Below are 22423 nucleotides of genomic sequence, written 5' to 3'. Positions count from 1 at the left end.
ACACCCCCAGAGTCATCCAGGGACCTGCAGGAGCATTGCCCTGTTCCTCCCGAATCTATTTCCAGGGAGAAATCTCCTTGTTTGATAAAAACAGTCCTAAGAATCGGGTCCTTTCTCCCCTGATGCTAATAACAAGGCTTATTCATTTGGGTCCATAGAGGGCTTCAGGGGACCCACACACCCCTTCAAATTGCAGGAAATATTCTGTGTGGTGTATACTGTTCCGGAGGCGGGGCTGCAGCTTTCTGCAGGTTACCAGAGCGATTCATGATTCAGAGAGGTGGCTGGGACAGCGAGCACCAGGTGTTCAGCTAATAGCTAGGGTGGGTGACAGCAGCACAGAGAAGCCTGGTGTCTCCTTTCCTGCCCTTGGTTCCCTCTAGTCCATATCTTACTCCCCGACCCCAGCGAGAGAGTCCTCACCGTTGGTCCCAGGCTGCCCCGGGACCCTTTAGGGCCTGGAGTGCCAGGGGGTCCGGGGTCTCCAGGGACGCCCATCTCACCCAGCTGTCCTTGGTAGCCCTTGGCGCCCTGCAACAGGAGGAGAGACAAGCTGTCACCAGGCCCCAGCAGGACGGAGGGGCCAAGGAGGGGAGGGACTGGGGACGGGATGTGGGGGAGGGACGTGGGCCCATCGAGGCAGAAGGGGGCACCTACCTTGGCTCCAGTGCGGCCCTTCTCACCTTGCTTCCCTGATTTTCCTTCAGGACCCTGAAGAGAGAGGAGGGAAAGAGCAAGAAAAAGATGAGAGAAGAGAAGAAATTGAGGCGGATTTGCAAGGTGGTCAGACTGTCGGCTCCGGAGGCAGATGGCCCGGTTTGAAACTGATTCTGCCACTCAGTACCCGTGTGACCTTGAGCCTGACCTAACTTCCCAGGCTCAGCGTCCTCTGCTGTGTAGTGGGGACAGTGTCACAGAACTTAGGGATTCGACTTGGCGATGCAAGAACGTGCTGACAGCGAGGCCTGGGTGCAGGGGTGGACGCTGGGTGTGGCTTCTGCAATGGCTGGCTTCACTGTCGTCATGGTTACTGTTAGGCATCCAGGGGTGTCCTACAGGGAACAGCTCTCTGCACTGAGCTCTCTCCAGCGCCAAGTACTGTTCCACCCTCCCAACGACCTTGAACGTTAGGCCCCAATGAGACCCGCTTCCAGTTGAGGCAGCCAAGTTCCCAAAGATACAGTGACTTTTGCCCAGGGTCCCAGCTGCGCCTTGCAGGCCCTGAATCAATCCCAGCTGTGTCTGGCTCCATGCCCAGGGCTCTTTCCACCCCCTGGCTCATGGTCCCCATTGATGACACGAGGTGGCAAATGGAGAGGATTTATAGGTTCTTCCCTATCTCTGAGATGTTGTGCGTCACTTGTGAGCAATTCCTGGGGCATGTCCCTCGCACAGGCCCCTCCTCTCTCAGGCACTGGGCTGGAGGAGCCTCTTCACAGTAAGGAATTGTGCTGGAAAGGTCAGCTGCCTTCTCCCACTTTCCTTGGGGTCCCCAGGCCATTGCCTCTGACAGGCCACTCTGCCCCTGCCCCACAGGGCTTCCCAAAGAGATGCTCTGGCCTGCCCTGCCCTGCCCTGGTGTTGGGTGGGGGGGGGCCCGCAAATTCAGCTTTGTGTCTGCAGTTGTCAGAGAAACTGCACAGCAAGGGTGAGTGAGTGTGTGCAAGTGTGAATGTGACAGTAAGAGACAGACACAGAGAGAAAGAGAAGAGAATCAATCCTGGGCCATAGGTCGGGATGGAGGGAGTGAGGCAGGCAGCGTTTCTGGCCTAGAAAGGACTTCTTGACTGCAAGGCTCAAAGGATCTAGAAAGAATGTCTATGCTCTTGGTAAGCACTAAGGAGCTGCTTTGATGTAATCCCTCTGGTTGCATTAACGGAGGCACCATATGTAGAATGAAGGAGGTGATGTCCCATTCGGGAATAGGTATTGTACTTTAAGAAGAGGCACTGACTAATTGTGATAGAAGAGGGACAGGAAGAAGAGGTCCTAGAGGAACAAGGAAACATCTGGACCAACCCAGAGGACTTGGTTCCCGTCTGCAGATTTCTGCAGCTGTTCTGGGGGCAGGGTCAGCCATGTTCTCTAGGGTGGCCAGTGCATGAAAATTATGGGGCAGCTGGCTTTGATTCAGCACAAGGGAGAAATGTCTGCTCTAAAGACATAACGCAGCATCAGTTATGATGCCAGAAAAGATGATGCTATCCCAAAGGGACACACCACTCAGACCACCCTGTGGTCCTCAGAAAGTCAGGAACAGTGGCCTGGGAAGGACCTCAGCACAGACTGCCTGCATCCCAGTGCCTGAGTCCACATGTACCCCTGGACCAGTCCTGCTCTTTCTCTGAACCTCAGTTTCCCCACCTCTAGTATGGGACTAGCCCCGTGGCCTCCAGCCACATACAGCTACTGAACACTTGAAATGTGGCTACTCTGACTGAGGAACTGAATTCTTAATATTATTTAACTTTAATTAATTTAAAATTAAATTTAAGGCCGGGCACAGTGGCTCACACCTGTAATCCCAGCACTTTGGGAGGCCGAGGTGGGTGGATCACTTGAGGCCAGGAGCTCAAGACCAGCCTGGCCAACATGGTGAAACGCTGTCTCTACTAAAAATACAAAAATTAGCCAGGTGTGGTGGTGCACACCTGTAATCCCAGCTACTTGGGAGGGCCCAGGCACGAGAATTTCTTGAACCCGGGAAGTGGAGATTGCAGTGAGCACTACTGCACTCCAGCCTGGGCGACAGAGTGAGACTGTGTCTCAAAAGAAAAAAAAAAAAAAAGTAAAAGTTGACACACCCAATTATGTTGCTACAAAACTTGTTTGGAGTAACTTGGGTATATGAACCTACATTTTCAACTGTAAATTTTATGAAATCTCAATACAGATCAAGTATTTCCAGTGAAATTTTATATACAATGAAAATCTAAACACAGATCAGGTATTTCCAATGAAAATTCACATCTGAATTGAGATGTGCTATGAATATATACTACACACTGATTTCAAAGACTTACTACAAAAAGTGCTAAATATCTTAATGATTTTTATATTGATTATATTTTGAAATGATATTTGGATATATTGGGCTAAATAAACTATATTATTAAAATTAATTCTTTTTTTTTAATCTGAGACAGGTCTTTCTCTGTTGCCCAGACTGGAACACAGTGGTTCGATCTCAGCTCACTGCAGCCTCAACCTCTGGGGCTCAAGTGATCCTCCCACCTCAGCCTCCCGAGTAGCAGAGACTACAGGCATGCACCACCACGCCCAGCTAACTTTTTAATTTGATTTAATTTAATTTTTGTAGAGACAAGTTCTCAGTATGTTGCCCAGGCTGGTCTTGCACTTTTAGGCTCAAACAATCCTCCCACCTCGGTTACCTAAAGTGCTGGGACTACCGGCATGAGCCACCGCACTGGCCCTTAAAATTAAAGTTACCTGTTTCTTTTTGCTTTTTAAAGGTGGCTACTAGAAAATGTAAAAGGAGTGGCTTGTATATGGCTTGTATTTCATTTCTATCAGACAGCACTAGGCAATCTCAAAGTCTCCAGCTCTTCTGGTGATAAAACACCCACAATCCCTATAACCCTCACCACGGGCCATGTGCTGTGTTCTCATTCTACATAAATGTTCGTTCAATTCTCACCAGTGTTTGGAGGAAGGGATTATTGATCCCGTTTTGGAGCTAAAGGAACTGAGGCTCAGTGAGAGGAAGCCCTCTGTGGGCCTCCCAGCCAGGTCAGAAGTGACACGCAGCTCCTCTACTTCCGGGGCACCTCTCCTTCCAGGCTGGTCATGGTCAGGCAACGGGGAAGGCATGTCACAGTGACTGGTGGCATTTTCCAGTGCACTGAGGTGGCTGCAATGGCTGACTGATCCCTTGCAGAAGGCAAGATGAGTCAGTGCTGAAGCATCCGGTACAGGGGCAGGGAGACGGGAGGCTGCGTCTCCCCCAGGACAGGGCACCACTTGCTGGGACGTGCCCTCTCCGGCAGAGAGCATACATACAGTGGGTAAGGCTGTGGGCCTGGAATGAAGATTTCTGCTGGGCCCCATCCATATAGATGCATTTCTGGAAAGGCCCCAGTGGCTCATAAAATTCTATTTTTAAATACTCAACTGTTTCCAGGCCACAGAGTGGGAAGTATTTATCCTGATGCCAAAGAGACTCAAGGCCCCTCACTGCCTTATCACTCAGCACACACTTGGCCTGGCCTAAGTGACTCTCTTTCCAATCCCGGCATATGAGAAATGGGAGTGATGGCAAAACATTGACATTAACACAGCTACCACCACCACACCACTACTACCATCATCATCACCATCATCATCACCACTGCCCACACCATATCACCACATCATCATCATCACCTCCACCCCCACCACTGCCATGACCACCATCATCACTTCCCCACCATCATCCCCACCATCATCACCACCATCACCACTACCCATCATCACCACCACTGCCACTATCATTAGTACCACCACCACCATTATCACCACCATCACCACCACCACCATCACCATCATCACTTCCCCATCATCATCACCACCATTATCATCACCATCACCACCACCAACACCACTGTCATCGCCATCACCACCACCACCACTACCCCCGCCATCATCACCACCACTACCACTATCATTAGTACCACCATCACCATTATCACCACTACCATCACCACCACCACCATCACCATCATCACTGCCCCATCATCATCATCACCACCACCACCACTATCACCATCACCACCACCACCACCACTACCCCCGCCATCATCATCACTACCACCACCACCACCATCACACTCACCTCCACTCCACTCCCACCCCCACTATCACCATCGCCACCACCATCATCACTGCCTCATCATCATCATCATCACCATCACCACCACCAACACCACTATCCCCGCCATCATCACCACCACCATCACCATCGTCACTGCCCCATCATCACCATCACCACCACCACCATTATCATCACCACCACCACTATCATTAGTACCACCACCACCATTATCACCACCACCATTATCACCACCACCATCACCACCACCACCATCACTGCCCCATCATCATCATCACCACCACCACCACTATCATCACCATCACCACCACCAACACCACTACCCCCGCCATCATCATCACTACCACCACCTCCATCACCCTCACCTCCACTCCCCTCCCCCTGCCACTATCACCATCGCCACCAGCACCAGCACCACCATCACCACCTCATCAGAGTCACCACTACTACCACCATCATCACCCCCATCATCTTCATCATCACCACCACCAACACCATCATCAGTACTACCACCATCACCATCATTATTATCATCATTCCACCACTGCCATTGCTGCTGCCCCCACCCACACCATCCACTCACCATCACCACCAGCCACCACCAGCCTCTAGTCACTTTGTCCTCTAAATTTATAAAGACAATCTTTTATATTTCTGGTGCATTTTATAACATGCTTTCCTATCCTGAGTTTTACTTATTCTTTATAGATAAGAAAACCAAGGCTCAGAGAGGGGCAGTGATTTGCTCAAAGTCACACAGAGAATGGGTTGCTTGAGCCAGCCAGAAACTCAAGTTCAACCTCAGGACTCTGGTTCCACGACTTTTTCTGCCATGTGTTCCTGCCCATTCCACAGCCATGATACTCAACACTCACTAAAAAAGGGTGCCTGGAACGCTGGAGCTCAAAGTGATCTTAGCACACATTCCTTCCAAATCCTCCAAGGGCAAAACCAGAGAGGGCAAGGGGTGGGTGAAAGGTCGCAGACCAAGTTCCTAATGCAGAATCTGGGCCAGGGCCCCTCCTGCTAAATTCCCCTTGGCCCACTTCCCCGCCGCTGAGTCAAGCCCGGGGAAAGCCTCCTGGCTGACTCAGCGCCCTCGTATTCTTCTCTAGTTTGGTGAGTTCATTCTGTTGCAGCTGTTTAGGGGGATTGGCAATTCAGTGCTATTTTTAGGAAACAAATATTTCCCACAACCATAGTTTGTTGCAGGCTAACTTGGATCTGTCCTAGGTTAGTCATGTAAACACTTCAGGGGGGAAAAACAGTGTCAAGAGCAGGCCCGAATCGAACTGGGCTGCTTTGCCTAGGTAACATGGGTCTCTCTGATTGAGGGATGAAGAGCGAAATGGACACCCCAGGGAGACTGGGATGGCAGCAGAGGTGTGAGTTCTCACCACCTGGTTGGCTCAAGGTAGATGCCAGCAGGCTTATGCATTTGGGCATTTTGTCTGCAAGGCCACCTAATCCACGGGTCCCAAGCAGTTCGACTGAACCGACCCAGCACTCCTGGGTCACACAAACTCTGCTCAACCGTACAAGACTACCACCGCCCCCCCACTACCAAGTCAAGTTCCGAGTCATCAGTCCAGTATTTGCAACACTCAGAAATCAACCTTCCACCTGCCTCCAGCCTCATCCTCATAGACCCACAGCCAAGCCCTGGATTCCAACTCTGCCAGAGCCCAGGGGCAGTATGTGTAGAGTCATGCAGGCCTAAGTTCAAATTCCAGCTTTGCCATTTGTCACTGTGTGAGCCTGGGAAGTTTCCTTTACCTCTCAGATTTTCCCAATCCTCAGGGGTTGCTATCAGCATCAAAGAGGGAACCTTCAGGAAAGCACTGGGCAACTTGTCTATACACGTTGAAACCTGTCTATACACCTTTAGTCTCGGAGCACCTGGCCCAGGGAAGATGCTTGTGAGTGTTTGTGGACTGACTAAGTACATTTCTGTTAGGGTAGAAGAGCAGAGCTGCTCTGTCTTCTTAATCAACAAACAGATTTTGGTCACCTCTTACGTGTCAGGTCTGGTTTTTTTTTTTTTTTTTTTTTTTTTTTTTGTGACAGAGTCTCGTTCTGTTGCCAAGGCTGGAGACAGTGGCATAATCTCGGCTCATTGCAACCCCTGCCTCCCAGGGTCAAGTGATTCTCCTGCCTCAGTCTCCTGAGTAACTGAGACTATAGGCATGCGTCACCACGCCTGACTAATTTTTACACTTTTAGTACAGACAGGGTTTTACCATGTTGGCCAGGCTGGTCTCCAACTCCTGACCTCAAGTGATCCGCCTGCCTCGGCCTCCCAAAGTGCTCAGATTTCAGGCGTGAGCCACTGGCCAAGGCACTGTTAAAGACGTAAATGAAGGCCAGAAAAGGTCTTGGTCTTCATGGAACCAAGACATACACTGAAGGTTATGCATGTCCCTGAGGGCTCATGGCCCAGCCTGGGGGCAGGGATGGCTTTTTGGAGGAGGTGATGTCTATGGTGATACCTAAAGGCCAAATAGGACTAAAGCAGGTGACAGGAGAGTGAGGAAAGGAGAGTGTCCTAGACAGAGCACGGACAAAGGCCCAGGGGTAAGGACCACAGCTTGTCCAAGGAACTGAAAAAAGTTCAGTGTGTCTGGATATGGGGGATGGACGAGATGAGGTCGGCAGGGGCCAGGTTTGCACAGGGCAGGGGAGCCGGTAGGATGAGTCACAGATGTTCTGCAGAGCCATGGAACGTTAAGCAGGGAAGGGACATGGTCAGATTGGTTCTCTGGCAAACCACCGGGTGGAGAAAGGACCACAGCAGAAGATCCTTCAGTGGCACTTCCAAAAGACCTCCCGCCCAGCTGCCTGCACAGGCATGAGCGTTCTGGGTACCCCAGAGCCCCAGGCGCTGCAAGCAGCCTGCACACTCACCCGGACACCAGTGACACCAGGGGGGCCGGGGGGCCCGTCCTCACCCATCAGCCCTTCCTGGCCTTTCTCGCCATGTTCTCCATCAGGCCCTGGGTCTCCCCTGTCCCCCTGGGTGGCAGGGCATGAGGAGGGGAGAGAGACAGAGAATAAGTTAGTTGCCAAGTGCATCAGAGGCCCCAAACTGCAGGGCTCCATTCAGACATCCACAGCCAACTGGCCCCTAGATTCCCGACAGGTCCCTCCACTGCCAAAAAGGCAGGGTGCTGTGACTCGGCTGCCGCGCTCAGTGTAGCCTGAAGCTTGCACAGGACGCACCCCAGACTTAGAGGTTCCCACGTGTCCCTGTCTGGGCCTGGGCCGGGAAGGGCAGAGTGACTCAGAGATAAGCCCAAGTCCTGACTGCTCCCACCCCACGGAGTTCACAGGAGACAAGGGCAATTTGTCCCCAACTTAGACACATTGGGAGAACAAGAGTCTTATGAAGCAGTTTTTTTTTTTTTTTTTTTAGACAGAGTCTCAGTCTCTCTCCCAGAGAGAGATAGTGCAGAGGTGCAATCATAGCTCACTGCAGCCTCTACCTCCTGGGCTCAAGCAATCCTCCTGCCTCAGCCTCCCAAGTAGCTGGGACTACAGGCACATGCCACCATGCTCAGCTAATTAAATTTTTTTTCTTTTGCAGAAATGAGCTCTTGCTACAAGAGAGCTTGAGCCCAGGAGTTGGAGACGGTTGCCCAGGTGGGTCTCCAACTGCTGGGCTGAAGCAATCCTCCCACCTCAGCTTCCCAAAGTGCTGGGATTACAGGTGGGAGCCACTGTGCCTAGCTGAAAGAAATTTTCATCAAGCAAGAAAATTTACCCAATTCTCCCCCTCAGAACCACTCTTTCCATTTTTCTGAGCTGCATTTTCAATCCTTGATGACACAAAAACAGTGAATAATAATAATAAAGGGTAGGTAACAGTTTGGATGGTATGCACCTGACTCAGGGCAGTGAAGCAACTGACCCAAGGCAATGCATTGGTTCCAGTAAACTAAGCTCTAAAGGCACAATCCCATTGGACTGCAGGTCTCCATCTTTGTTTGTTATAGTTACTGCTTTGCTCTATGGTGAACGTGCCCTCCCGCTGCTCTGGGCTCTGCATGGCGATCATTCTTATGGGCTGCAGAATACTTTCTCTGGGGAATGGGATGGAGCTAACATTTATATGGCACTAACCATGTCAGGACCACAGTCTGAGTCCTTCAACATTTATTAACTGACTTAATCCCCACAAAAGCTTTCCAAGGCTGGTCTGCTTTTAGTCCCATTTTACAGACGAGGAAACTGAGGTAGAGCTAAATCAAGTCATCTGGCCCAGAGGCCCACAACTGGCTAGCGGTGGAGCTGGACTTTGAAGCAGGATCCTGAGCGTGCCCTCTTTACAGCGACAGGGCTGTAACCAAGGTCTTCTTGGGGCTTCGGGCCTTTGGGGCACCCGGGGTTATTTCCTTGGAAAGGCAACACTTGGCATGGGTTTTTTTTTTTTTTTTTTTTTTAGATGGATCTCATTCTGTCACCCAGGCTGGAATGCAGTGGCCTCCACCTCCCAGGTTCAAGCGATTCTCCTGCCCCCGCCTCCTGACTAGCTGGGACTACAGGCACACGCCACCACGCCTGGCTAATTTTTGTATTTTTAGTAGAGACAGGGTTTCACCATGTTGGCTAGGCTGGTCTCAAACTCCTGACCTCAGCTGATCCACCCACTTCCGCCTTCCAAAGTGCTGGGATTACAGGTGTGAGCCACTGCACCAGGCCGGCATGGGTTTTTTATGGTTTTGAAGCAATCAGTGTCACTCTAAGCTTGCCTTATCTCATCACGGTAATCTTTGCGTACTCCGAGAGAGATTGGGGGCAGGTGCGGTTCCAGGATGGGGCATGCAGGATTCTAGGATGGGGCATGGGCCGTCACCCTCATCAACCTTGAGCAGAGGAGGTGTGGAGTGCAGCATGGGCATGGCTGCCGAGAGGCGGCGTCCATCAGAAGGTGGTCTCCATCAGGGCTGGCTTAGCTGTGACTTGTTCAGGGAGACCCATGGGAGAGGACATGAAGTCACAGGTACGAGGAGGGATGGGCGAGAAGAGCAGGCTTGGAAAAGCATAGTGAGTCTTTACCAGTTCTGTCCCCCAGTGCCAAGCTTTACGAGGGACACTGATAAACTGGTGTGCATCCAGAGGAGAGACAGCACAGGAAGCAGAGGGCATGAAGCTGGAGCCTGGGGTTGGGCCCTGCCCAGAAGAGAGGCTCAAGAGCGAGACTCATGATTGCTCATTGCTGCAAGCTGGGCCTGCTGGGGCCCGGGCTCCGGGGCAGGAGGCGGGTGTGAGGGAGTTGCTGGGGCAGTTTCTAGCTCAGTTGGGCAGATTTTGCAACGGTGCGGTTCAGAGATGGCACAGATAAAGGCAGGAGACTCCGAGCTGAGGCGTGGGCCAGTGCAGAGCAGATCTGGGCACAGAGTTGTACCTAGATCCCTTCCCGCTGAGAGCCTCAGCTTCTAAGCACAGCCTGGCATGAAGACAGGGGGCTGGCCCGGATAACTCTCCTGCAGACTCCCCTGGCTCTGGGATTCCATTTCTGGCTTGTCGTCCTGGCCACCTGTTCTCCTAACTCTCAGAGGCAGACAGCCTGTTCCAGGAGGCTGGTTGGGTTTTCAGCAAAGGGCCTCACCTGGGCTCTGCCTAAGACCACCCTCCAGGGGTTAACTGGACCCCTGGAGTGGACGTCCTTGTGAATTGCATGCAGAACAGGCTCTGGGGGTTCCTGTAGATGCCCCAAATCCTCAGACATCTGTCAGTGCTCAGAAGAGCCTTGCAAGTCGCCTTCCTTAACCCTCTCCAGTTACAGATGGGAAAACTGAGGTGCAGAGAGGTGGAGACTCCCTGATACCACCGGGTAAGTCAGTGCTGTGTGAACCTGGGGTTCTGGCTCCTTCTAATTCCAAGATTTTCTGCTCAGGGGACGATGCCTCCCTCATCTCTGGGATTATGCTGCCTAAGTTCAAATCTTGCTACTGCTACTGAATAGTGGTATGACCCTGGGCAAGTTTCCTCGTTTGTAATATCAGGATCAAAGGATTACTGCAAGGATTGAAAGAGATAAACCACGTAAATAGCTTAGCAGCGTGTCTGGCACGTGAATGCTGGATCAAAGCTAATTATTATTGGTCACCGCTACCATCACCACCGTCAGCTGTACATCGGCAAAGAGCTAACAGGTGTAAAAGCACTCCATAAACTATAAAGTGCTGTGCATATTCAACACGCAGTTTTCACCACGAGGGGTGATTCCTGGACAAACACCTTAAGAAAATGGGTCTCTCCTGGGATTCATGTAAAGATCGGGGAAGACGCCGTGCATTTGAGCACAAGGACTCAGGTAGAATTGGCTTTGAAGGAAGGGAAAGAGGACGAAGCCAGGGCCAAAAAGCCATGCAAGGTGGAGGCAGAAGACTGCACGAGGCACCGAGGTTGGAAGACCCCCTCCCGCCCACCTCGGTGGACATTCCAAGAAGAAAGGTGGCCGCCCAGAGTGGAGTGAGGAGGCTGCTGCTTCGTGCCTCGGTTTCCTCATCCGTCCAGTGGGGATGGTACTGTATCAAGCTTGGGAGAGTTGCTGGGAAGATTAATTATCAAATGGGTTAATTCACATAACGCCCTTCGGGTCAGTGGCACTGGGCACGTGGCAAGCGCCCAAAGCATTTTAGCCATGACCTTCATCAGCATCACCACGCAGTGTAGCAGGCGCTGGCAAAGGGTGTGGAGGGGCTGTCAAATGCTCCGGGTCTTAGGACTCAGCTGTACCCTAGGATGCAGGGGTGAGGAGGCAGGCGGATGACAGACAGAGGGCGCTCTCGCTCTTGCAAGAAAACGTGAGGAGTCAGCAGGGGCTGGTCACCAAGGCACCCTGGGAGACTGTGGTGAGGGCGTTATGAGGATGGGCGGAGGCCTGTGGATGGGGAAACTGAGGTTCAGAGAAGGGGTCTGCTTCTCCAAGGTCACCTGGAGAGTAGGTGGGTGAGAGGGGATACCCCAACATGGCCCTCAGGACCCTGGGCTGGAGAGCTGACTTGTGAAGGGTGACCGGCCAGCCTCGGGAAAAGTCCATGTGTGGGGTCAGAGCGGGACCCGAGACGGAGGCCAGGGACTGGCCTGGCTGGAGATGGGTCTGGAGAGTCAGAGGGCAGTGCCCACCTGCCCACCCGCAGTTCAGGTGAGCCAAGGTGCCTCTTCAGAGTCCTGACACTTGTGGCTGACAGGAGGCTCTCAGGGAGACGCAGGGTCGAGGTAGGCAGCAGGGGCTTTGGCACCTGTGAGCTGTGGGTTTGAATTTTGGATCCTCACTCGCAGCCATAGGTCCTGAATATATCTCTGCCTTCCTCTGAGCCTCAGCCTTTTCGCCTTTAGAATGGGTGCATGGTACAACGGAGCGAGCAGATTTGGGTCAAACAGGCCCAGATTTGGGTCCTGGATGTGCCAGTTGCTAGTGGTGTGTCCTTGGGCAAGTTGCTTCACCGCTCTGAGTCTCAGTTTCCTCATCTAAAGACAGAACTCCCATTGCCCTATGGATCCAGCTGGTACAGGGCTTGGTGTTGTACCTGGTATGCGTGTGACTAATCCTCCCTAAATTGTGACTCATAAGTCATTGGTGGTAATTACTATTTTCCTGACCTTCTAGGTTATTTGGAAGATCACAGACACTAAAGACCCTGGCTCTGGGCCTGGCGTAGTGCCGGTGCTCAGGAATCACCCTTAGCCAAGAGAAGCTGATATTTTAAGAAGGGTAGCAGGAAAGACTGCAAGGTGGTGATGGTCCTGGTCCCACCTGAGCAGGTAGTGCAGAGGGCAGGGTGGGAGGTGGCCGCTGGACACTGCTGACCCTTCCCCACCCTGCTGTCAATGGGAGCTGGAGGTCTCATCGCAGATCTCCACGGGAACACAGTGCTTCTGGGAGGAGACTTAGGTCTTGGATGGGAAAGCAATGCCCTGCCAGGGTCCCCAGGCCCTGCCCTAAAAGGGCACTTACCTTCAGCCCATCAGGTCCCATGGGGCCACTGTCACCCTCGAGGCCTGGCTCTCCCTGGAAAGGGTGAGGAGAAAGGGGAGGAGATGTTACTGGGGAGGAGACCCCGGTGTGCTTTTCCTTTCTTCCCCCTCCCTGGGGCAGTGCCCTGACCCACAGATCTCCAGGCAGTGGGACCCTGGGGGCCCTGGCACACAGGGGCTGAGTTAGCAAATGAACAGGAAGGTTGAGGTGACCACCCTCGGCTCTCCAGAAAGGGGAAACAGACCCCCAAGCTACCGACAGCTCCCTCTGCAGGGTGGTGTGGGGTGGGGGCTACATGAGGTCACGAATTTAGAAGGTGCCTGTCATGGATTTGTCCTGGACCTCATCTCTAGGCTGGTTGGCGGGGCTGCGGAGTGGCCTCGTAGTTAAAGACAGGCTTTGACATCAGCCAGACATCAATGCTACTTCTCGGTTTCCCATTCACTAGCTGTTTGACCACAAGCAAACTACTTAGCTCTCATGGGCGTCTATTTTTTCATCTGAAAAATGCGGCTGACACCACCTTCTTCAAGGGTTGCTGTAAGGCGCGGTGTGAGCGCCCCACACCTGGCAGCCCTGTGAGATACTATTACTGGAGCTGAAGCAAGCCTTCCTGGAGCTCCTTGGTGGAATCCCACTTCTCAGATGAGGAAAGGGAGGCCTGTCTTTCAACTCTTCTTCCCAGCAAGCTCGGGAATGACAACAAGAACACTGAGTCCCTGGCTGACCCTCAACCAGGCTGGCCCTTCCAGCTCCAGAGACGCCCCTGGACAACAGTTCTTGAAATGGCCATCAAATTAAGTTTGGATGTCTCTCTGCTTTTAGAATTCATCACTGTTCAGAGTCTGAGCTGGAAAGGGCCTCAGGAGTTGTCAGATGCAGGATGGCAACCATGTACCAGCTGGGTGGTCTGTGATCCTCTTGTACCCATGGCAGGTATCACTTATCAACCCGCTGGAATGCAAGCTCCAGAGACAGGTCTCCGTTACTCACTGCTGTACTCCTTGTGCCTCGAGAAAAGTGCCTGATACACAGTGGGTATAGGATGCATGCTCATCATTCTCTTTCCTACCGAGCCTCGAAAACCTCAGGATCCTTCTTTCTTTTTTTTCTTTCTCTTTTTTTTTTTTTTTTTTTTTTTTTTTTTGAGATGGAGTCTTCCTCTGTCACCCAGGCACTATCTTGGCTCACCACAAGCTCTAACTCCCAGGTTCAAGCGATTCTCCTGCCTCAGCCTCCCGAGCTGGGACTATAGGCCACAAAATGCATTTTGACTATAAAATGCCTTTCTCTACACTGTGGAAATGCTGGCCTACCAAGACAGACTGGGCGAGGCTATAGAGGTTCATGGTCTATTTCTGTAACTGAGGAAACTGAGGCTTAGGGAGATTGAGAAAAGCCCGTCTCTTCCCCTGCTGTGCCCACACACCCTGGGGGCTTTCAGGAAGAATAAATCGCTTCAACTTACCCGTTGCCCAATGAGGCCCTGCTCCCCAGGGGTGCCCAGGGGTCCAAGGTCACCCTAGGAGAAGCCGAACAAAAGTCCATGGGGGTGGGTAGGGCCAGCCCCAGCCCTCGCCACCCCTTCCTGTTTCCACCTGCTCTGACTTGGGGTGTGGGAGGAGGAGATGGGGAAGGTCCTTCTTCCCAGGGACCACAGAGAAATCGTAAAGCACCAACCAGAGCTCCTGTTTCAAGTAACCTTGTCCACGGGCTTCTTCTCCCATGCCAGGACAGGAGGATCATTACCACCACCACCACCACCATCGTCCTATTAATAACTAACTGTACTGTTCTAAGGACTCTTTTTTGAAACAAGGGTCTCGTTCTGTCACCCAGGCTGGAGTGCAGTGAGGTAATAATCACAGCTCACTGCAGCCTTGATCTCCCAGGCTCAAGTGATCCTCCCACCTTAGCCTCTCTCAAGTAGCTGGGACCACAAGCATGCGCCACAAGCATGCCCGGCAGATTTTTAAATTTTTTGTTGAGATGGGGTCTCGTTACATTGCCCAGGCTGAGGAGGTCAGTTTTTATATTAACATATTTGACTTTCAAGACAATCCTGCAAGGAAAAGTATTCTTTTAGAGGTGAAGCATCAGAGGCATTGGGGGAGTTCAGTAAGGAGCCCAAGCTCTCACAAGACTAGTCAGTGACAGATTCAGGATCTGAAGCTGGGCAGTCTGGCTCCAGGAGGCTTGGATGCAGCAATGGCAACTCTGTGATTTTACTCTTCCTTGAGACTTGCAGAGAAACCCAAACGAGGAGGAAGCCCTAAATGAGCAGGAATAAAAGTCACCTGCCCCCTGCATAAAGGCCCTAAAAGGGTCTTTCTTATTGGAGAATTTTCAAGCTATATTCCCTGCTGGTGTCTAGGGACACAGAAGGAGGGCAGAGCTCTGAGCCTGCAGCCCTGCTCCGGTGGAAACAATTCCACTTCTATCAGTTTTCTATGTGGGGTGGTTTTCTTCACTGGAGTCTGAGCAAAGGATTTTGGGACTAAGCCAAGTCTGACAGCCCCAGGCCTGGTCCAACCCCCTCTCTGAATGACAGGGAGACTTAGGCACAGAAGCGGGTGACTGGACTCAAGTCTTACAGCCCCTCTGCGGGCTCCCCTGGGTCCTGCCTCAACAATGTCCATGGGCCAGCCAGCATCGCTCCTCAGCTCTGGGGCCTCCGAGGGGAACAGCGTCCTCTTCCAACAGCAGCAGAATGGGGAGGGGGTTCTCCCAGAGCCCAGGTATCAATAGGCACCTGTTTCTTAGCAGGTAATGAGAGGCACTGGCACTGAGATGCAGATGGTATCACATGAGGCCAGGAGGTACAGCCACCCCAGCATGGAGGCAGGGGCAGGTGCCTGAAAAAACATTGGCTGGCAGGGGACACTGGTGGGGGCTCCACACTCCACTCTGGCCCTGACCAGGCCCCACTCCCCAGCCAGGAGCACAGAGAACCCATTATCCCAGCCACAAGAAAGGCCCATTTCTCTTCCATGGAGAGGATGTGGCCACCAGCTGGGAGCTGGTTTCAACAAGTCATTTTTCTCTTCTTTCATCCCACCTCACCTTCATCCCAGCTTCCCCAGGAAGGCCCGGTTCTCCCGCTGCACCCGGCGGCCCCTGCAAGAAAATGCCATTGGTCCTTCCTAGAGCAAGAGCTGCCCCTTGGTTGTAAGCAAGGGGGGTAACTGAGGTTCAGAGAGGGCAAGAGACACACCCAGGGTCACACAGCACAAGAGATGCAGAGGTGGGAGCAGCCTGTAGCTTCTCGGAGCCTGGAGCTGGAACTAGGGGGCTGGGGGTGGACCCAGGCTGGCTGAGCTTTGGGACTACCCAGAGGCTTCTAGAGCCTTCTCCCAACCCACGAGTGTGGTTTACCACACTAGGAGGCCCTTGGCAAGCAGAGGGAAGAAAATGATTCACATAAAGACGGGGGAGGAAACCATTGGATGCTGTGTTTAGGGCCAAGTGATTCTAACCCTTCTCTCTACAGCTGAGCCAGCATGAGGCGGGTGGGAAGCAGCCCTGAGTTATCACCATGGGCATGGCTGCAGCCCTTGCATAAACCCTGGGGCTTGGTTTTTCCCTCCGGATAAGGCAGGGGTGTCTGAGGCTCCTTCCAAGTTCCTTGCTACATGAACCTTGGGGGCTGGATCAACAGTCAAACCTCTGCTGGGGCAAAGTCCCAGGAAGGTCAAAGTTGGAAAGCATCCATGTTTCCAGTGATGCCCAAAGAGGCAATGCCAGCCCCCACAAGGGTTCTGGTACCTCTGCATCCCATACAATGCCCCTGGACTAGGAGCCCAGCTCCTCAACCTATGCCACCAGGATGGATCTACCTGGTGGTAGATCCTACCAGGATGGACGCCTCTCTGCCAGGGCGTCCACCCTTCTCTGAACTACATGGTACATGATCATCTCCCTGGGCCAAGACAGGGAATGGCAAAGAGGCTCCTGGGGAGGAGGGAAGGGAAGGGCTGATACATTCCCAGCAGCATCATGGGACGAATAAGGGTCTCTCACACTCACCTTAGGTCCCATCTCTCCTGGAGGCCCAACTGGCCCCTGGGGTCCCTGAGGGCCCTGGAAGACAGACAGACACACAGACAGTTGGGAGAAGCCAGCCTGGGCCCTCTTTGGGATCTGGAGAGGTGAGTGAGGGAGCTGACCCCCAGAACTGGAGACTCTGAAGCACACCCCTAGTCCGCCCCAGCCACACCGAGGGTCCTGGTGTCTGCAGCCCCCTCTTCACCACTGTATGTGTCATACTCCCTCCAACACAGCTGCACACTCTGCTATTCACCCACCTAAAGCCCAGGGGCCGTCCCTGATCAGAAACCTCCTAGCTCTCAGTCCTGCTCATCCGTCGACCCTGCCTGGAATGTTCTTCCACCTTGGATCCATGTCTGGAAACCCCCACCCCCAGCCAACCCACCGTTCAAAAGGGTGATTCCTTGGGCCTCAGGATGTGGGAAGGCAGCAGTGGCCTTGAGGATGCGAGCCTCCTGTCCTCCCCTGCCCTGTGCAGGAGTCATCCTCCTAGTGCCCTGGAGATTCTGTCCCCTCCCTGCCATCTCCTGTAGCACCACTCTCTAGCCTCCTCATGGGGCTCCTGGACTGTCCCCCTACACCTGTCCTTCCAGGGACATCTTCTGGAAAGCAAGTTGATCGGCCTTTCTGCCTCAAGCCCTTCCATGGCTCCCTGTTGCCCTTGGGACAAAAAGCATACTCTCCCCGTGGCCTTGGGCGCCTGGCGCCTGCTGCCTCCTCCTGCCCTTTCCGAGGTCCCACTTTCCACTCCAGCCATGCTGGACTCTGTGGTTCCCAGTCAGCTTGTTGGTTTACTCTTATCTTCCCTCCCTCCCTCCGTCCTTCTGCCTTCCACTGTGCCAATCACTCCCTATACATTTTCACATTTCATCTTCACAACAGAATGGCAAGGCAGAGACAATCACCCCCATTTTCCTGGCAAGAAAACAGGCTGGAGGCCAAGTGAGCTGAGCCTCAATCCCAGAACTCCTGGCTTAGCGCTCGCCACCAACCCCAAGGCCTGGCCCACCGGGGGCTTAGAGGCCAGGCATGGTCCCTTTCCAACTCTTTCCCTTATCTGAGCACCTGGCCCACATCCCCAGGTGCCAGCGGCAAAGAGGCGGAAGAGGGAAGGAAAGGTTCTTACCGGTTCTCCTGGGAGGCCCTTGGTGCCTGGGGGGCCTGAGGGACCCGGGATGCCCTGCAGAGACAAGGCAAAGGTGACCTTAGGCCCTCCATGGCCTTCCCTGCCCTGCCTTGACTTCAAGCAAGCCATCCTAGTGTATTTGGGTCCTGTCCTCCCCCACCGGGTGACAGATGGGAAGGCTGAGACCCAGAGAAGAGGGGATGTGGTGGAGGGGCTTCAGTGCAGGGCGGGTGGGCAACCAGAACCTTCAGGGTTTCCACAGAAGGATAGGAACTTGGTAAAAGTGGTTATTATCCGCACCCCTGCCCCTACCCCACCAAAAGCCCCATGTAGAGAATTTCAAGAACTGGTGCTACTTACGGGAAAGCCTCGCGAGCCCAAGTGGCCTTGCTCACCAGCCACACCCTGGAAGCACATGTGGGGGTCATTACAGGCTCAGATCACAAAGCAGGGAGCAGGGAGGGGGCCTGCGGCTGGCCTGCTTGGCCTTGGCCTGACATACCTGCTGTCCAGGCCGGCCCGGTCTGCCCTGGGGTCCTGGAGGGCCCTGTAGGAAGCAGAGCACGTGAAGGTGGGAGAGGGTGCTTGGGAGGACCGTTCCCCAAAAAGGGAGCCCTCCACATGGGAGATAAAAGGAACCCATTTGAGGCCACGGAGTCTGGCCCCCTCTCTACGGCGCAGATGGGAAAACTAAGGCCTGACAAGGAGAGTGGCTCGCCACCGTCACCAGCTGCTCCAGGTGGAGAACCAAGGACCCCTTCCTAGGGATGGGGCTGCCAGAAGCAGTCTCGACTGTCAGGGGCCTGGTGGGGTTTGGGGTCTGGGGAAGGGGTCCGAGGACATGTATGATCTCCCTCCTCCTTTTCTTGCTTTCTCTTCATTGGGCTTGCAGTGGGGGGTCAGGAGGAGTGGAAGGGCTGACCTCTCAGAAAGAGCCCTGCAGCCTCCATGGGGCTCCCTTCATTGTCCCTAAGGGGCGTTGTTCTGAGGAGATGTGAGCCTTGTTCGTGATTCCTGCCCCAGTGTTGGAGGAGTGAGGAAGGGCAGGCCCTGGGGGTCGGTACCTTCAGGCCCCTGGACCCTTGCTCCCCAGCTGGTCCGTCCGGTCCTCGGGGGCCCTGGAATAGGAAAAAGGGACTAGCACACCGGACAGCAGGGGTCTCCCTCGGGCCGAGAACCAGGAGGGCGGGGCTGCTCTGAGCCTGGGGCCATCCCCTGCACAAGCCCCGGCCCCCTCCTCCTCCCACTTCCCACATACTCCCCACTGAGGTGGTCACCCTCGTGCGGCACCTTCGAAACAGCTCTGCAGAGGCCGCAGCATGAGTAGACTCAGCTAGAGGCTGACGTTTCCAAAAGGGGGCTGGGGCACTAATAGCCCTGTTCAGAGAGACCTTGGGGGTCACCCAGCCCATCCATTTCACAGACATGGAGACTGAGGGCCGCAATTGAGTTACACGTGGCCACGTCCACACAGCCACCTCTTCAGACTCTGCTGCCACGTGCCCTTCCCAGAGCACACACGGGGCAGAAACAGGTATGTGAGTCACAGCCCTTGGGGGAAACTGACAGAGCAGGACCTGGGAAGAACCTGCATGTCCTTCCCAGATGCGTGGAGCAGCCCTGTCTCTGGCCATATGTACAACGAATGCAGCCCCGTTCACAGAGGAAGACCTGCCATGAGGCAGGGGCAGGCACAGGGCAAGACTGTGCACGAAGGGGTGGGAGTCAGGCTGCGGCTCCCCGGAGCCCTGGGCTCAGGCCTGAACTCTGACACAGGAGTCTTGGTCCCTGATTGCTGGGAGACCCCAGGGGCAGGTGGAGTCCCCCCCCTACCCCACTGCACGGATGGGAATACTGAGGCCCAGCCAAGGGAAGTGACTTAGTTAAGGTCCCTAACACATTAGCTGCTCTCATCCCCCATGTGGGCTCCACCCACTGCCCCATGTGTGTCCCTCCAGGGGCGCTCCCACAGAGACGCAGATGGGCTGGGGTCTCCTGGAAAAGACCCGTGGAAAACAAAGCGGGCTGTGTTCTCTAGAGGGTCTCAAGCGGTCTGTGTTGGGAGGACAGGAGTGTCCTGTGGAGGAGGCCGGCCCATCCTGGCCCAGGAGCCCAGGGGACCAGACCGCAATACTCCCCCAGATAAAAGGAACTGGAGAAGTGTCTAGGTGGGGGAGGATGGGGAATGAGAAAACTAAATGAAGAAAAATCATTTCAAAATAGAACAAGGAAGGCCAGATACAGTGGCTCACACCTGTAATCCTAGCACTTTGGGAGGCCGAGGCGGGCGGATCATGAGGTCAGGAGTTCGAGACCAGCCTGACTAACATGGTGAAACCCCATCTCTACTAAAAATACAAAAATTAGCTGGGTGTGGTGGTGTGTGCCTGTAGTCCCAGCTACTTGGGAGGCTGAGGTAGGAGAATCGCTTGAACCCAGGAGGCAGAGGTTGCAGAGAGCCGAGATCGTGCCACTGCATTCCAGCCTGGGCAACAGAGTGAGACTCCATCTCAAAAAAAAAAAAAAAAAAAAAAAAATTCAATGAATAATTGGACCAACAAAGTGAAAATTCCTCTTCTCAGCTGCCTGGAGCTCCCTATGCTTCAATCCCACACTGCAGCCTTAAAGAGCACCCCACCGATCAAATAATCCTGGAACAGGGAGCTACTGGGCAAGGCCAGGGCTCAGCTAGGAGATGCTGTTCTCAGCATCCCCAAGCCCAGAGCCTGGGGCCCACTGTGGGGTCCAGCCCTAAGCATTGGGCTGCTCAGAAAATGTGTCTGGGGACAAGTGACTGCTCCTCCCTGAGACTCAGTTTCTTTTTTCTGAAATGGGCACAAGAAATCTCTCCCTCAAGACAGGAGGCGATGCCCACAGGCAGCTCAGTGCCTGGCATGCAGAAAGTGCTTAAGAATGGCTAGTTCCATCCCTGCCAGGCTCTGCCAGAGGAGGCGGCAGGCTCCCCAGAGGCAGGGACATAGGAGTGGCTTGGGGAATCTGGGCACAGTCCCTTCCTCAGGCAGTTCATGTTATGCTGTGCAAAACCAGTTGAGAGTTTTCACAGATTCAAGCTGAGGTTTGATGAACTCCTAAACAAGCCATCTCTAGTGGCCATTACCGGGCTCAGGTGCTAGCCCTAGCCTGTTGCTAGTTTGCTGTGTGACCCAGAAAAGCCCCACCTCCTCTCCAGGCCTCAGTCTCAGGCTCACATGGACACTGTCACACCATGTTATTAGACTTAACACCTGTGATCCATGGGCACAGGCCTGGCGGAGCTGGAGCCACATGGGGTGGGGCCGTGTCAGGTCATGGGAGCCGGGACAGGGGCTGAGCTGATGGCAGATAACTGAGCCCTCCTGAGGGATGATTTCTGACCCTGGGCTCTGTCTCTCACTAAGACATACACCTCCCTGGAAAGGGATAGCTCTGGGAGGGGAGTGGAGGCTCAGAGGTGTTGAGGGCTTGGTCTGAATCCCATAGCACCCTATTTATCCCAGGAATCAAAGGCTTTCAGGGAGAAAAGTTAAGTCATTAAAAAATAAGAGAGCAGAGCAGCCCCCGCAGGAGCAGTGAAAGCTGTTATCCTCCTTTTACAAGGAAAGAAACAGGCTCAGGATGGTGGTGAACTGGCCTATGGTCACACAGCTAGGAAATGAGGGGCCAGAATTTGAGACCAAGTCAGCAGGACATCCATTTTTTTCACCACTACCTGTCACTGTTTTTCAGAAAGGGAATGAGCTCCCTGTCACCGGGAGTATACAAGTCAGGGCCCAGAGGAGCCTGCCAGGAAGGCTGCACACTGGGGCGTGGTGTTGGAGAAGACAGTGTCTAAAATCCCTCTTATCTGAGAGAACTCACTATCCCAGCAGAGCACCAGGGAGCCCGGGAGAAGCTGGCCTGGCTTAAGAAAGAGGAGGAAGCAGTAGTGGGGCCACCAGTCGCCCTGTCTCCCCAACTCCACAGGGCAGGGAGAGGGACGAGAGCAGCCATACACTCACCCTTGCTCTAGGCCACTCAACAGTTCATCCTGCAAATCCCCCAGTCCTGCCGCCTACTTCCCTAAATGAACCCGGGCAGGCCCACTCCCACCCCGCCTGCTGGAGAGAAGCCTGGGTTTCTATCAGAGCCATGTGTCTGCTCTCCTGTATCTGCTCCTGAGGAAGATGTCCGTAGGCAGGTTGGGGGCTGCCCTCCAGCCAGGCCTGGGGTCAGGCTTGGTGGGGAGGAGCTCCTGCCTGGGGCAGAAAATCTGGCCAACCACAGCTCTTGTGAAAAAGGGGCCAATGAACAAGCGGGAAGAAGCGCGCGCCATCACGTGCTGCTGCCCTGCAGCCGGTTCAAGGTGCTCAGGAAGTGACTGAATCCCCGAAGCCAGCCCACCAGCTTCGTTCTGTTCCTCACCCATTTTACGAAGGGAGAAGCGAAGGCTCAGGGAGGG

At 53.8% G+C, this 22423-nt stretch overlaps 1 protein-coding gene across 4 annotated transcripts in view; it reads right to left on the bottom strand.

The window, feature by feature from the left end:
* The window catches only part of LOC105487076 (collagen type XXVII alpha 1 chain), a 159037-nt gene that overhangs the window by 30170 nt on the left and 106444 nt on the right, over window positions 1-22423 (bottom strand). For all 4 annotated transcript variants that reach the window (XM_024794561.2, XM_011750373.3, XM_011750374.3 and 1 more), the window contains 11 exons: window positions 19050-19103; window positions 18488-18532; window positions 18346-18390; window positions 17986-18039; window positions 16839-16892; window positions 15876-15929; window positions 14281-14334; window positions 12792-12845; window positions 7733-7840; window positions 658-711; window positions 424-531 (listed from right to left, as the gene is read on the bottom strand). In XM_024794561.2, the coding sequence (XP_024650329.2) occupies window positions 424-531; window positions 658-711; window positions 7733-7840; window positions 12792-12845; window positions 14281-14334; window positions 15876-15929; window positions 16839-16892; window positions 17986-18039; window positions 18346-18390; window positions 18488-18532; window positions 19050-19103 (684 nt within the window). The remainder of the gene's footprint in view (window positions 1-423; window positions 532-657; window positions 712-7732; window positions 7841-12791; window positions 12846-14280; window positions 14335-15875; window positions 15930-16838; window positions 16893-17985; window positions 18040-18345; window positions 18391-18487; window positions 18533-19049; window positions 19104-22423) is intronic.

This window comes from Macaca nemestrina, chromosome 14, assembly GCF_043159975.1.
Source record: "Macaca nemestrina isolate mMacNem1 chromosome 14, mMacNem.hap1, whole genome shotgun sequence".
In the NCBI taxonomy this organism is placed as follows: domain Eukaryota; kingdom Metazoa; phylum Chordata; class Mammalia; order Primates; family Cercopithecidae; genus Macaca; species Macaca nemestrina.
The sequence above is the reverse complement of the archived record's forward strand: the minus strand, read 5'-3'. Positions and strand labels throughout refer to the sequence as shown.